The sequence below is a fragment of the Lucilia cuprina genome, chromosome 3, assembly GCF_022045245.1.
Source record: "Lucilia cuprina isolate Lc7/37 chromosome 3, ASM2204524v1, whole genome shotgun sequence".
NCBI lineage: Eukaryota > Metazoa > Arthropoda > Insecta > Diptera > Calliphoridae > Lucilia > Lucilia cuprina.
The window spans coordinates 46,523,202-46,539,706 of record NC_060951.1 but is presented as its reverse complement, the minus strand read 5'-3'; the positions used below and the strand labels follow the sequence as shown (position 1 = coordinate 46,539,706).

Here is a 16,505-nt window from a genome sequence, read left to right as displayed (position 1 = left end):
CTTGGACTAGATAAAATAATGAAAATGTGTTTAAATGAGCCCTACAGAGGTAAAAAAGAAATGTACACGCCTGGTGCTAAACTGACACCAAACTGTTTTTAATTTTTCAGTAACAAGTCACTTGGTTTTAAATATATAAACGATTAAAAATTGTTGGAACCATACCCTCTTAACTGTCTTGCAAATGTCTTCCCTGCAGAGTATGACTTTCCACCATGATCTTTTAAATATTTTAAACTTCATCTTGATGAAATGAAGAGATCTTCAAAATAACTAAAATATGATTTAATCGGGTTTGTAAATGTTTATTAAGTCTTGAGTTAATACAGTGTGATCTTTGGTGGCGTGTCATAATATCCAGTGACATAAAAGTATCATAATATCCATGGACATTGTGACACTTTAAAAACTGAAATGTATTGACCAATTTATTTAGAATTTGGGAAAAATAAACAGTTATCCCGAAAAATATGCTTCAAAATTTGGTGTATATTGCATTTTGAATTCCTTTAAAAAAAAGTGTCCTGGATAGCTGACATTTCAGTGGGAGCAAGGATTAGCTTTAACCAATTCTTAAAAGTGTCATAATGTCTATAGACATTGTAACACTTTAAAATCAGCACTGTATTGATCAACTTGTTTAGAATTTGGGGAAAAGAAACACTTAACCCCAAAAATATGCTTCAAAATTTGACATATTTGGATTTCACTAAAAAAGGTGTCCTGGATAGCCGGCCTTCCACTGGGTACGGGCGTTTAAATTCTTGGGTATTTCGAAGACTGGCTTCGCTAAATTAAGTCTTTTTTTGATAAATGGACTTTTTTACATTCATATACTTTATGTTATTTTGGTCGTAGACATTTTGTGACACGTCCATGGATACTATGACTCAAGTAAGTGTGTTATGACGTCAATAGACATTATGACACGCCACCGAGATCTTAAGGTGATTTTTTAAAGGACACATAATCATGATCGTGCCTTTTCATAGTTTCACTTAAAAGTTTTACATTCAATTAAATATTTCGTCTAGAATATTTGATATTAATTAACGACAAAATCTACACTTTCCTTCAGAGAAGTACTTTACTTTTAACTGCAAGATCACCAAAATTAAAACAATTTAAATCTTTTATAAAGGTTCCTGATTTTTCATTATTTCATCAAAATAAGTTAGTAATAAACAAGCATATTGATCATTTTAATCATAACTGGGGACCTTGTAGGCTTTCTGATGTATATAGAGGATCACTTCGTTAATTTTCAGGCTGACATTGTAACGATGGAGTTTTGAAAAAAAGTTTTGACTACTTCCGATTGTCATGATGAGTTATTTATCACCCATTGCAATCTTATCAAATCATATTGAAAGTCTATGTTTTAATTAACAAAATTATCTTAAAGTCATGTTTATTTGGACCATTTCAATCCTACTTAGTGGAGCCAGCGTGGATCCCAAAACCAGAACTTTTTCATATAAAAAAAGTTAATATTGTGTTAAAATCTATATAGAGAATCATTTTGATCTTTTTGAGTTGCAGAATTATATGGAACGGTTTTCGAATTGAAACGAATTTGAAGATGTCTGTCGTTTTTATTATTCTCCGAAGACTTTTGAAAATAAAACAAACATTGCGAATATTATTTCTTTTAAGGTTCTGAATTCAAGCCCTAACTAATACGAGATCTGTATAGTGTCACCCATTGCCGTGTAAATACTGGCTCAACTTTAAGCTTAGTCTTAGGTAGATCCTGCTATGTTAACTTCCGTACGGCTCATATTCTATACATCGCGCTTGAATTTCTATATATTTCCATGAATCCATCATTTATCACGATCAGTAATTATATCCGATTATATATTGTGGTAAAGACTCTTATAGATTCATCCCAGATGCATTCGCAATTCTATCAATGGAGTGAAAGACTCTTTCGTGATTCTAAACTTACTGATTGACAAATATTCAATAGAATTTTGATTTCTTTTAGCCGATTTAAAGTACAAGGAGTAATGTCCTTAGATTTGTCCCTTTTACGTATTAGGGATTAATTCCAAATACTTTAAATATAATTTAATTTGTAATCTATTTTTAGACTGACTTTATTTTCTAAAGAAACCATAACAAATCTATTTTTAAAAAATCCTTTTCTTTAACTTTTCACTTAACATTTTCTAAGTGGCAGAAAAATTGCTTGATTAACATCAACTAATTTTAAATTTATGTTACAAATTCAGTTCACTTGTATGTCAACTTGTCAGAAAAGTGTCAAATTGTCATTTTATGAATAAATGTTGTAATACATTTATTTAGACACATACACACAGGCAAAAAAATAAAGAAAGGGTATAAAATAAATAAGTTTGCTCTAGCAACAGCATCATTTGAAGTTCATATACAATATTTCTGTGGTCGATCGCATGAGTGTTGAAAATCAAGGCAAATAAATTTCATCGGATTTTTTCTCCATTCCTATTTTTAATTTTATTTGTGCAAAGTTGGCAAAATACAATTTGAAATGGTCAAGTTATGGAGGCTTTACACAGTGTCCATCCATGACAATATTTATTTAACTAGGTTGATTATAATCTATGAGTATGTATTTGCATTTTACTATTGCAAACGATACGTGTGCATGTGTGTGTGTGTGTGTAAATAGTCATAGTGGTAAAATACAAATAATTGTTGGCTGCCCTTTCTAGAGATAACAAAATTTGCTGTTTATATCTAGTGGAATAAGTATACAGAATGCCAGACACTAAAGTAAAGTGTTTTTATAGTAAACTGTAATAGAAACCCACACATTAACACTATTTATTTATATACATATGTATACAATTTAAACACTTTCATTACTACTACAACTTAAATACTGATGTGTGCTTTTTGCACACATGACGGGCGGTATAGCTTAAGATGGATGGATAGATGGTTGGATGGGTAAAAACACCCACTCCTGTACACATTTATTTAACTAATTTCTAACCATTGCAAAACAATTTACAATACATATGTTTGCATGTATGTTTATATTTGGTCCTTATAGTTTTATGAGTAAATATGTTTATATGTGGAAATATAAATCTTTATTATCCTGGCAATAAGTGTTTTTATATTATATTTTAAGTTTATTTATGTTGTACTTCTTATTCAAGTAAATATGTACGTTTGAGTCTTTATGTGTATGAGTATGTAATTGCACATGTTATGCTTATATGTATTGGTAGTTTAATCCTCTTGATTTTATACTTCAACCATATGCCCTTTATAGTTTTTACTTGGTGTAGATACCAGTTGTTGACGTACTTATGCAGAAGTATTTGATAAATATAAAACCTCTTAAACTTACTGAAATAATAAGAAACTTATTAAAAGTTGTATTCACGAAAGCTTTTTAAGTTGCTATGCCATAATTTTTGTTATGGCAATAGAAAGCTTTAAGGGGTTTGTAAAAACTTCTAATGAATGTGAGGATTTGCTTAAACTTTTGGAAGGTTTCAGAGTTTGGTAAGAAAATATGTAAATGTAGTGGCTTAGCTAAAAGTTTACAGTTAAGCAGTGCTAAAAAATTACATCAAAAGCTTTAAAAGGGATGTTTGAGAAAATCTCGAAATATGTATTAATAAACGTATTCATCAACTAGAACTGAATTAGAACTCAATTAGAACTGAACAAGAACTGAACTAGAACTAAACAAGAACTGAACTAGAACTGAACTAGAACTGAACTAGAACTGAACAGAAATGAACTAGAGCTGAACTAGAGCTGAACTAGAGCTGAACTAGAACTGAACTAGAACTGAACTAGAACTGAACTAGAACTGAACTAGAACTGAACTAGAACTGAACTAGAACTGAACTAGAACTGAACTAGAACTGAACTAGAACTGAACTAGAACTGAACTAGAACTGAACTAGAACTGAACTAGAACTGAACTAGAACTGAACTAGAACTGAACTAGAACTGAACTAGAACTGAACTAGAACTGAACTAGAACTGAACTAGAACTGAACTAGAACTGAAACTGAACTAGAACTGAACTAGAACTGAACTAGAACTGAACTAGAACTGAACTAGAACTGAACTAGAACTGAACTAGAACTGAACTAGAACTGAACTAGAACTGAACTAGAACTGAACTAGAACTGAACTAGAACAGAACTAGAACTGAACTAGAACTGAACTAGAACTGAACTAGAACTGAACTAGAACTGAACTAGAACTGAACTAGAACTGAACTAGAACTGAACTAGAACTGAACTAGAACTGAACTAGAACTGAACTAGAACTGAACTAGAACTGAACTAGAACTGAACTAGAACTAAACTAGAACTGAACTAGAGCTGTACTCAAACTGAACTATACTTAATATAAATCAGCTGATAGCGTGGAAAACGAACTTTTTGTGACTAGAAGGACTAAAAAAATGTAAGATGTGTTATCATCCACTAGTCCACCCTAATTCTTTTTATTACCTTATAATTCCATAATAAATTCGAAAGAACCCTTCCTTACTTTTAAATCCAAAAAATAACAGTTATTCCTTAGCTTAAAATAAGTGGACAAGTTATTTTCTTTCTCTATATTAAACACCACAGCGAAATATAAGAAAAATCTTCTTACATCATTCAAATAACAACTCTGTTTACAAATGTCATTTCAGTTTATTTAAATCTTAAGTAAATTGTGTATATTTTAACTCTCAATGTCACTATGTTTCTCAAGTATTTCTTATTCTTTAAATTTTTGTTTTGCTACTTTTCGTAACTCACACACACATATTGTTGTTTACACTTTACGCGACAACACTTTTACGCATGACCCAATAGAAAAACAGGAAAAGAATAATTGTGAAGAAATAAAATAAAAAGGAATGGAAAAATATAATGCGTAATTAGCTGAAAAAAGAGGTAAATGCAAAAATAACGTAAACAATTTGAAATATATTTGTTTTTAATTTGCATCCTAAAAGTAGGCTATGATTTTAAAAACTAACAAAAGGACTTTGATTTTAAGAGAGTTTTCCTATTCCTTTTGCTCTTTTACAACATTTTTGAGGGATGTTGATGGTGTAGTTATTGTTTTAGACATTAGTTTTTGTTATTGTTGTTATTTTCATTAGATACTGTTGTTGTTATTATTTAATCTTACGACCGACCCCAATGTACGAAGAGTGCGCTACACTTCAATACACACTCCAAAAAAAAAATGTTGTCAAAGTTTATGTGTGTATGTGTCAAATAGTAAACATTTTAACACACTCATATATATATACTTCTCATACATGTGGATTGAGAGTAGAATTTTTTATTGTTTAATCTATGGTCTAGTCTATGGTCTAGTCTATAGTCTAGTCTATAGTCTAGTCTATAATCTAATCTATGTTGTAGTCTATAGTCTAGTCTATAGTCTAGTCTATAGTCTAGTCTATAGTCTAGTCTATAGTCTAGTCTATAGTCTAGTCTATAGTCTAGTCTATAGTCTAGTCTATAGTCTAGTCTATAGTCTAGTCTATAGTCTAGTCTATAGTCTAGTCTATAGTCTAGTCTATAGTCTAGTCTATAGTCTAGTCTATAGTCTAGTCTATAGTCTAGTCTATAGTCTAGTCTATAGTCTAGTCTATAGTCTAGTCTATAGTCTAGTCTATAGTCTAGTCTATAGTCTAGTCTATAGTCTAGTCTATAGTCTAGTCTATAGTCTAGTCTATAGTCTAGTCTATAGTCTAGTCTATAGTCTAGTCTATAGTCTAGTCTATAGTCTAGTCTATAGTCTAGTCTATAGTCTAGTCTATAGTCTAGTCTATAGTCTAGTCTATAGTCTATAGTCTAGTCTATAGTCTAGTCTATAGTCTAGTCTATAGTCTAGTCTATAGTCTAGTCTATAGTCTAGTCTATAGTCTAGTCTATAGTCTAGTCTATAGTCTAGTCTATAGTCTAGTTTATAGTCTAGTCTATAGTCTAGTCTATAGTCTAGTCTATAGTCTAGTCTATAGTCTAGTCTATAATCTATAGTTTAGTCTATAATCTGGTCTAATCTAAAAAGTACATGTACCCCTTAGGTCATGCCTGTTTCTGAAAGTACTGAGGTTAGTGTTACTAAGCTCTTTTGTTTAACCTCCCTCAATAACTGAAGAGTGTTTGTCGTTATTGTACAAATTGTATGCTTATGGATACACTTGGGCCAAGAGTACAATTTTGTTTGTTGTCATCGTTTTCTACTTCATTATTTTGTTGTTATGTTAGAGTTGCTTTTGTTATTAAAAAACGAACTTATTTTCGTTATTATATTGTTTGGATTTTTCCTCGTGTACGTTTTTGTGTTCCTTTTTTTTGCACTTTCTATTGTAACGATTCTTGAAACTCTGTGTATCTACTTTCAGTTTGAATATTTGTTAAAGTATGTGTAAGGGAATGAGAGAGTGTGTATGTTGGTAGTGTTGTGCTGTCATTGTAGAGTAAATGTCAGAGATATTTAGAGTTTTAATACAAAACTTTTGTACTTGATGAGGATTTTAAGCAGAAAAATTTTAATAAACATTAAAATATAAACAACGAATTATTAAAATAAAATTATAATAATAAACAAATGCAAACAAATATCCATTATAAAAAATACTATACTTCCAAAGTTTTATATACTTTAAATTAAAGAAAAAACTAATAATAAAGAAAGAAAACCCCAACCATTTTAACATTAAACAAAAAGAAGAGAATTTTCCTAGTGTTTTGTAATGTGAATTTTAAGGATGAAAAGTGAAAGTTTTTCCTTTTAAACAGTGACGCATTTATTTAGTTTTTAAAGAAAAAATACGAAAAAAAAGTGTAACTATTTTAAAAATTAAATATTATTTAAAATAAATGAACTTAAAAGAAACTTCTTAATGAAATCTTTAATGAAAAAATTGTGTGTGTTGAAAATATTTAGTTATTGTTAACTAGTTTCTGTGTCATGGTGAACAATTTAATCACCTTATGTCATCTACAAAAAAGTACGTTTAACATTTTTGTTTTAGTTTTTTTTTTTTTTTTTCTTGTGTATAAACCAAATAAACCTTTATTGGTTTTTGTCTAATTAATTGAATTTAACTATTAGTTGCTTTATTTATTTATGTACTTGTTTGCTTTTTGTTGGTGTGTAAATGTGGCTTTTTTTAAATTTTCATTTACCCTTTTTCCTCGATTGTGATGATTCATGAAGAGGGGTAGGGAAACTCGTTGGTATTTTCTTTGGTCGATTTGTTGTTATTTGGTTAAATTAAATGTAGTTTGCAAAAGTTCAAAATTTAAAGCATACATTTTAGGTTTATTGTTAAGTGAATTTTTGTTGCATACTTTTTGGTGAAAAAAAAACATTTTTATTAAAAAAATAATAAATACTCAAAAAAAAAAATAATAAATAGAATGCCATTCTTTGATTTGAAAAATTGTACTAAATCCTGAAGAGGTTATACAAATATATGGACACACGCATTGATTGGAGTGAGCTTTAAGGCCAATATTCAGAAATAGTAATGTAAAACAATATTTGTAATTTTTTATGAAAAACTCTAACAAAAACAAATTTTAAAAATAGTTTTCTTTTCATCTTTATAAATTTGGGCCTAACCGTTGATATTATATGTTATCGGAGGATTATTCGTCAAAAACTACTCAAATGAAAAGCTAATAAAAAAAACTTCCCTTATAAGTGGAAATTTTACAGTTTTTTTTTATTTTATTGAACTACTTCCTCCCACACGTCTATTTGTGCGAAAAACTTGAGACTTTTTAACACTTTTCTTTTGGAAAACAATTAAATGTCTTTAAATAAAATCAATTTTAGATTAGATCGCTTTATCTCAATTATATCCCCAATACTTCTAATAGATGACAATGGTTACTGCAATTTGCAAATATAGTAAAATTGTTAGCGATCACTAAAAGTCCGATCGTATGTTGCTAAATTCTTTCAAAAGTTTGACGATCTCACTGATCCCGAAAGCTATTTTCTTAATGATCTCAACGGAAAAGTCTTGATTATCCAACACATGTCCTAAAATCAGTGCTTATGCATTCCACTTTATTGCTTTCTTCAAAATTTGCAAAGATCTTCGGAGCGAAAGATAGTTTTTATGATTTAGTTAATCTGAGATGTAGGTAGAAAGATCAAGCCAATTGTAGATTCCAAAACTTCAATTCAAATATATTTAATGATCACATTAGAAAAAAATTAATTTATATCAAGTTTTGAACTCGATTTAAGAAACCTAAATCACCTAAATTTTTTTATAAATGTTGCCTACTTTAAGGCATTCTCTTCCTTGTTTAGTTATTTCCTCATTCATCTATCAATCAATTCAATATATTACACACATATTTAACGTCATCATCTCCTACATCACTACTGAACTTTAGTTTTGATGAGTTTCATCAAAAACTATTATATAATAAAGATGACAACACAACAACCTGGACACCCTTTTTTCTTGTCCATCCATCCACACCAAAATAGACAAGTAATTTAATAATGCTAGAGAAAGGAAGTGTAGAGAACAATAAACAAAAAACCCTTGGATGGTTTAAGGAAAAAACTATTATGTATTTTTACTTTTAAAGAATAGAAAATATCAACATTAAAACAGAAATAGCAGACGACAATTTGACATAAATATGACGGCACATTGACGCGCCAAATTACCAGCTTTTCATTATTCTCTTCCCTTTAGAGGAGAGTAATGGAGGACTTCTTTTTTTTTAAATATTAACTGTGAATCGCAACTAAATGTTGATGAATTGAATTGTTTAACAACAATAATATCCCAGCAAAACTTAGGTAATGACTTTCAATTGTAATTACTTATCTAACAACATACTTTTCAATAATTACTACATATATCGTCTGGGTGACATAGAAGTAGTCTTGTAAGGTCTTACTAATAATGTGTTATAGCAATAATTTCTAATACATTAGTTCTCTTGCATGTAAAGTTTACAGCTCTATAGCTTTACAGGCCAGATTTACAACGTCTTCTTTTTCTAATTACTTGTAAGCGTTTTGTACTTGCCTCCAATGACATCGCGAAGTGTTAAAATAATGATTTAAAATGTTATTGTGTAACCATATTAACCCCTTACATGGTAATGAAAGTTTTTGCTGGATTGCTTAATAATAGACGAAGAGTGAAATCGCAAATAGTAAGGAAATTTTAAAAGTAAAATATTTCACTCTTAAGGACTTAAGTCGAACTGGATACTATTGACAGTTTTCTTGGCAAAAGATCGGCTTATTAAAGATCTTTTATCGCAAAAGTGAGATGTATCAGTAGTTAATTTTGAAGTCACAGGTGTTGAACAGGCTCCATGGAAACCTAGATTTCTTAGGATTTAGTAAAACATACATCAATTAACTAACTAACTTCCTTTTCAAGAAGGTTATAGATTAAAGAGAGGTTAAGAAATGGTTCTTCCTTTTCCCCCACTAGGACTTACTTTCTTATGAAAGTTTAGTAGACAGAGGAATGAAGCTGTCATTCTTTTAATGGTGTAATAAATTGATCATCATTAGAGCAGTTTTAATCCAAAAAATGTTACAGACAAAGCGGAGACCTAGTCCAAGGATTTGCAAGCTTGAGATTTTTCTAACACTTTTGTGCTGTTCTATTAATTCAAAGGCTACAGGTTCAATTCCCCTAAGGAACTAATAATTTGTTTATTCCTTTTTCTTTGCTAGCACACACACACACATACACATCAAACTCTTCGTTTTGTGGTGAAAAAACTGTGTTATTGTTGTTGTTCTTGTGTGTAAATAATAGCATTGTTTATACTTGTCATTTACATCTAGTTTGTTTTTTTTTTGCGGCTCCAAAGGATATAAACACAATGAAAGAAATTTTCCATTTACTGATCTTCCTTTCGTTTTATCCTTTAGCTATTATGTGATAGTAAGAGTTATTAAGACTAAAATGTCAATGTATTATTATGGCCATAAAAACAAAGGTCAGTTATGTTATTTTTTGCTATTTCCTCCCAAAACTTTTTATGGCACTTTGTTTTTTTGCGTCCAACAGACTCTTTTGTTATTGTTGTTTCTATTTTTGGTTTAATGTAATTCATTCATGTACATATGATGACGAAAATAGTAATAATAATAATGTTTATTAAAAACAATAGCATATAATAGGGAACATGAAAAGTACAATGAGAGAAATTTAGCAGGATAATAAAAATTTTAAAGCAAATTTGTTGTTTTGTCATTCTATTGTAAAGAATTTTGTGTATTAACACGTTTTAATTAATAAAGTTTCAATATTTTAACGAAATTTAGTTTTGAATTCTAAAAACCCCAGTGGGGTACTTAAGCCAGGGGGAAATTGTCATACTTTAGCTCTTTGTAAAACAGATTTCATTTGGGAGATTGGTGCAATAAATGATTTCTGCTATATATTAAACAAACTAAGACTATTATGTTTAAAAATTTGTTTCGAGTGTTTGTATGGCTTATGTATCCCCAGGGGCCAAACACAAAAGCACAGGCAATATCATCATGAAGCCCCAAAAACCGAGGTATTTTCTCAATCTATACTAATTAAAAGCTCCCATATGTCAAAAATTACTAAGAAAAAACTACTAATGCTTCCAAGAAAGACCAAAATGTAAGTTTAACCTTTAGATCTCCCAAATCTAAAACATTTTTTTCACAGTGTAAACTATTAAACTCTTTCGAAACTATCTTTAACATTTAACAAAACTGATGGTTTTGTTAACTTTAATGCTGCATTATAAAATAATTCTATGAATTAAAATAATTCTCTAAAATAGAATTTTCAACAAAAAAAAAACTTTGATGGAAAAATTTTATTTAAATTTAGTTGAAAACAGATTTCAAACGGATGATACAATTACTTTTATAAACTACAATGATATTTTATTAAAAATAAAATACAAATAATTATTTTTTTCTTTTCTTCTTTGCAGGCCGATGCCAGTTTAGGCATGCACGAACGTGAATATGTCCAGGAGTCATTAAGTTATGTACTGCGTATACAAGAGGTACAAGAACGTATCAAATTTGAATTTGTTGAAATCTTATTGGCCTTTATATCGAGCTGGTTAGTTTTTTATCATACGGCCCACGAACAGGCTGAGGATAATAAGGATTATTTACAGGATTTAAGGCATAAAGTGCAAAAGGTAAGTTGTGATAAAACAAAATGGAGTTAAAATTTTATTTATTAATTTTCTTTTCATTTTTAGACTCGTGAAAATTTTGAAGGTACCCGAGAGAAAGTCACAGAACTTAAATTGAAATATATGGAAAAACGAACAGTAAGTATATAAGTATAAATAGAGAACCATCTAAAGAATCTTCACAAGAAATTAACTAAACTTGGTTTTTTGCAGTTTAACTAATCTTAGTTAAGATTTTATACGAACTTTTAAACTAAACTTTCCTTTTTGGAGTTAAACTCATCTAAGTTAAACAGGGTTTAAGACTTAAAGTAAATGTGGTTAAACTTTTAATATTTTGCCATGTTTTTTGACTTAACACTCTTTAGAAACCTTTATTTTCACTAAACTTTCATGTAGCTAGTTTAACTAAGCTCAGTTAAACCAAGTTTAGGTCTTTCAAATTAACTCTCAGATTCCATAAATTTCATAAGATCATAAATTTTGTTTGATTATTATTTTGTTAACATATTTTCTATATCAAAATCACATAATTCTTAATCAAACCGTTCTTTTTGAAGTTTAACTAAACTCGGTTAAACCAAGTTTAAGCCATCAAAATCAATTATAAGTTTCCAAAAAAAGAAAAAAAAAATCTATAAAATATGTTAATTTATTTTATTTTCTTATCACTTTTTATACAAAATTCAAAACTTAACTTTATTTTTCTGTTTAACTAAATTTAGTTAAACTAAGATTAAGACTAAAAATTCTTATCTCGGCTTTCAAAAGATTCTAATAACAATAAAATGGTTTTGATTGTTATGAATTTTACATATTTTATTTACTTTCCTATTTGGCGTTGAGTTAAACCCGGTTAAACCAAAGTTTTTAATTCCAATATCAATAAAAGGTTTCTGAAATTGTTGAAAATCTATAAAATAAGTTAGTTTTTGATTGTGTTAGTATTTTCTCAAAAATATCTAGCTTAAACTTTAATTTACATGGTTTATCCAAACTAGTTTAAACCAAGTTTAAGTTCTCAAACCTAAGACTCAGGTTGTAACAGGTTAATATAGAAATTAACTGAAAAAACTATTTGAAAATTTTACATATTTTATACATAATTCTTAACTAAACTTTCCTTTTAGTGGTTGAATAGAATCCAGTTAAACCAAGTTTAAGGCTCCAGTATTAATTATGTTTCTAACTTGCTGAAATAATTTAGTTTTGTGATTTTGTTAGTATTTTCTTAAAAATATCTAACTTAAACTTTTATTTACTGGGTTTAACTAAACACATTTAAACCAAGTTTAAACCTGAGAATAAGGTTCTTAAAGATTTTTGTAGCAATAAACTCAGAAAAACTTAAATTTTCTTGTTATATTTAAAACAAAATTCTAATATATTTTATAGGTTTTTCTATAATCGAATCGAATTCGAAACTATTTTACACACCTTTCTATCTCTCTATCTTTCTAGAAGCCAGAAGAAAAGTACACCAAACGTGGCTATTTGTTTTTGATGGAAAAAAGTAAGTTTTTATCATAATAACTCATTTTAGAAGTATGTATGTACCTACAATTGTTATCCTTAAATACCTTCAAAAAAAGGACAAACAAAATATTTTAATAAAACTATTCTCGTTCCTATTAAATTCATTATCATTTCAATGTAAATATTTAATTAAACACATGTCCATAACAAATACATTTGTAAATACATACACAATAAACTTACATTTTATCTTTTTAATTTTGTGTGTTAAAAAACTGATATTAACACCCATAATTTAGGTTCTCTTTTGAAAATCTCTCTTTTAGAACCATTTAAGGCAACATGGACAAAATACTATTGCACATACAAGAAACAGAAAAAGGAGTTTACAATGCTCCAGTTCAATCAAATGAATCACAGTTTCACTAGACCCGAACAGCGTGAAGAAGAGAAACTGACATTAGTATCGTGCCAAAGACGTGCTTCAGAATTTGAGAAGAGATTTTGTTTCGATTTGACATTCAAAGAGAAACCGGGTATTGTGTATACATTTCAGGCCTTAAGTGAAGAGGATCGTAGAGCGTGGATTAACGCCATGGATGGTACAGAGCCGGTAGGTGGATTTTGTTTTTTCTTAAAATATCCAAATTTCATATGTTTTATTGTGTTTAGACCTATTTGGCCCCCGGTAAGGTTAAGGCGGGTGAGGAATATCAATTGGATGAGACCGGTTTTGCTTTTGTGCGTAAATGTATTGAGACATTGGAAAATCGTGGTCTAGAAGATGAGGGCATTTATCGTAAAAGTGGTGTGGGCACCAAAATATCGAAACTTTTAGCTTTGGGCATGGATCGCAAAAAGGCTGAAAGTGTTTTTAACGAGGAACAATATAGAGATCTCATGGAGAGCAATACTATAGCCAGTGCTCTTAAAACATATTTGCGTAATCTAAATGAACCACTAATGACCTATCGCTATCACAGTGGTTTTATAGAGGCAGCCAGTAAGTGTTCATTAGCTTTTTCAATAGTTTAAAAAAAATCTCAATTTCATTATTTATTCTAGAACAAGAAAATTTAAATCAACGCGTTCATGAAGTCCATAAGTTGGTTTATAAATTGCCTCAATCAAATTTCGAAATGCTTGACATGGTCATCAGACATTTGACCGAGTAAGTATAAGCTTTTCCCCCTTACATATCTACAGTCACTTTATGTCGTTCATTTCTCTCTTCTACAGAGTCTCTCGTAAATTCGAGAAAAACAAAATGTCTGTCTTCAATTTGGGCGTGGTATTTGGTCCCACTCTCTTGAGGCCTCAAGAGGAAACAGTAGCTGCCATATTGGATATTAAATTTAACAATATTGTTATTAATATTCTTATCGAAAACTATGAACGCATCTTTAAGAATGATCCCAGTGCGGTGGGCGCACACATCCAGTCGAATTCAAGCAGTCCTCCGGTAAGGGTACCACGTGCCAGTCAAGCCAATAAATCGCTGTCAGCGGGCGGTGGTGGCGGTTCGGTGGGACGCAATTCTATGTATTCTCCACAACAAGTCTACCGAGTGGTGACAAAATCCAATTTCACCGATTCTCCCATGTCTTCGAGTTTACAGAACATTCCTAATGGCATGATTTATGGTACGAGCGGTGGTGGTGGTAGTGGTGGCGGAGGCAGTGGTGGCAACTCTGGGGTAATCACCTCAAATGGTACTAATGGTGGTCTACTGGCTGCCCATGCCACAAATGGTGGCAGTGGTCCCAAAAGTCTGGGTATGAGTGTAAATATGGGCAGTGTTAAGAATTTGCATTCAATGTCGCAGAGCGATATCAGTATGCGCCGCAATAATGCCAACGAGGCCGTTTATGGCATTTTAACCGCCAACACCAATGGTGGCCTAACGGCTCATCATGCCACACCGGCTAATGCTACTAATTTAAGGCATGATTATCTAATGGCCACAGCCACACCGGCCTCTACGTCCATCTACAGTACGAATACCTCCGGCAATCGCATTAGTTTAAATAATGTCTCACCACCCACATTGGCCATGCGCAAGGAAGCCCTGTATGGTACTGGAAGTGGGCCACAGCAACATCCACCAGTCCAGCTGCAGCGCAGCAATCATCTGCCATATGCCTCTAATAAACATTATCCCTCGGGTGCTGCTGCCTCAACATCTAGTTCCAACGAAAGCGTTTGTGATTCTCTATCATCAACGAATGGTGGGGGCGGAGGAGGAGGCGGTAGCGGTCGTTTATTATCCGCCCGCGGTTCCATTGATTATGTGCCACATTCCTCACAAGCTACATCCTTATCCACTCTGTTGGGTTCTCAGGTGGATGATGTGGTTACCGCAACGGCTGCTCCTTCTATGATAGTGGGCAGTACGGGTAGTTCACCAAATGAGTATGGTACCACACCGCAAAAGGTGCATCGCAATAAAGATGTTACACAAATTAAAAGGGATCTAGAAGCTGGCACAGCGTAAGTTTGAAACTTGTTTTAAAAGAGAGATAGAGAGGATCTTACTTATTTCTTTAATTTTTTGCGGTTTTCTATTTAGGCGAGTACGTACTCTTTACGCTTGTTTGGGCGAGAGCGAAGGTGAACTATCATTTGAACCAAATCAAATTATAACAAATGGTAAGTTGTTTAATAACATATGTATCAGTTAAAAAGTATTCCTAAAAATTGATCTCAAAAACAAATATATTAGAAACAAATCTTAAAGAAAATAAAAACTTATCCTCCAAAAAAAAATTATCTTTAACTAGAAAAACTAATTATTTATAAAATACATAGCTGATCATTTAACGAAATACTGATATTTCCAACAAAGACCTGTTTAATCCTACAAACCATGATCTACCACAACTGATCTGTCATTAAAAATTTACAAAAATAGGAAAAAATGTATCCGAACTGATCTTCTATAAAATTAAATAATAATTTATAATTTTCCTAAAAAAAACTGATCTCAATAAAATTTAAATATTTCAAAGAAAAAGATCTTTTTCAAAATATTTAATAAATAACCGATCTCTAAATAACAATCTAATAATTCTAAATGCAATGATCTATTTCTTTAAACCTGAAAATGTTTATTAAATCAGGAGCAAAGTGATCTCAAAAATTCTTCCCGAACAAAAAACTAATCTTTCACAAAAAAAATTTACAAATATGAGAAACAAAAACTGAACACTTAACTGATCTTTGTTAAATTAAGTTATCATAATTAAAAACTTTTATTAAATTATTGATCATTTATGAAAAACTGACCTCTTCAAAAGAAATGTTCACAAATCAAAAACGATCGGGAAAAAAATGATCTCAAAAAACTTTCTGTAACATAAAAAAGATCTATCACTAAAAAATTAAAAAAAATAATGAAAGAAGTCCAAAACACTGAATTGATCTTTTATAAACTTAACTGATCTTTCTCAAAGACAAATATTTATTAAAACAATAACCGATCTTGAACTAAAAAGTTTATAATTCAGAAAGCTAATTCCAGCAAAAAAGAACTTCTAAAGAAGCGAAAAAGAGGTAAATTCTACTTCTACCCCACGGAAGTACTAAAAAACACCTGAAGATGTGATGTTTTTTACACAGGCTTGTCATAGAAGAGATGTTCTTGTTATTTGATTTCAAATTCTGAACATCTGAAGTCATTCTTAGAAAGCAATTTATAGTCCAAAAAAAAAGCACTTCAAAAAGTAGATATGTAGATATATGGATAGATATATGGATAGATATATAGATAGATAGATAGATAGATAGATAGATAGATAGATAGATAGATAGATAGATAGATAGATAGATAGATAGATAGATAGATAGATAGATAGATAGATA

The 16,505-nt window shown here is 30.5% G+C and overlaps 1 protein-coding gene across 2 annotated transcripts in view; it reads left to right on the top strand.

The window, feature by feature from the left end:
* Positions 1-15,492, top strand: part of LOC111688397 (rho GTPase-activating protein Graf) — a 135,761-nt gene extending 120,269 nt beyond the window's left edge. Inside the window, exons 4-11 of one of the 2 annotated variants that reach the window (XM_046946864.1) lie at positions 10,956-11,171; positions 11,235-11,306; positions 12,630-12,681; positions 12,971-13,257; positions 13,317-13,647; positions 13,710-13,815; positions 13,884-15,134; positions 15,214-15,492. In XM_046946864.1, the coding sequence (XP_046802820.1) occupies positions 10,956-11,171; positions 11,235-11,306; positions 12,630-12,681; positions 12,971-13,257; positions 13,317-13,647; positions 13,710-13,815; positions 13,884-15,134; positions 15,214-15,325 (2,427 nt within the window). In that variant the 3' untranslated portion in view covers positions 15,326-15,492. Of the gene's footprint in view, positions 1-10,955; positions 11,172-11,234; positions 11,307-12,629; positions 12,682-12,943; positions 13,258-13,316; positions 13,648-13,709; positions 13,816-13,883; positions 15,135-15,213 lie in introns of both variants that reach the window. The other variant, XM_046946863.1, reaches the window with a different exon arrangement.
* The last annotated feature ends 1,013 nt before the right edge of the window (positions 15,493-16,505 follow it).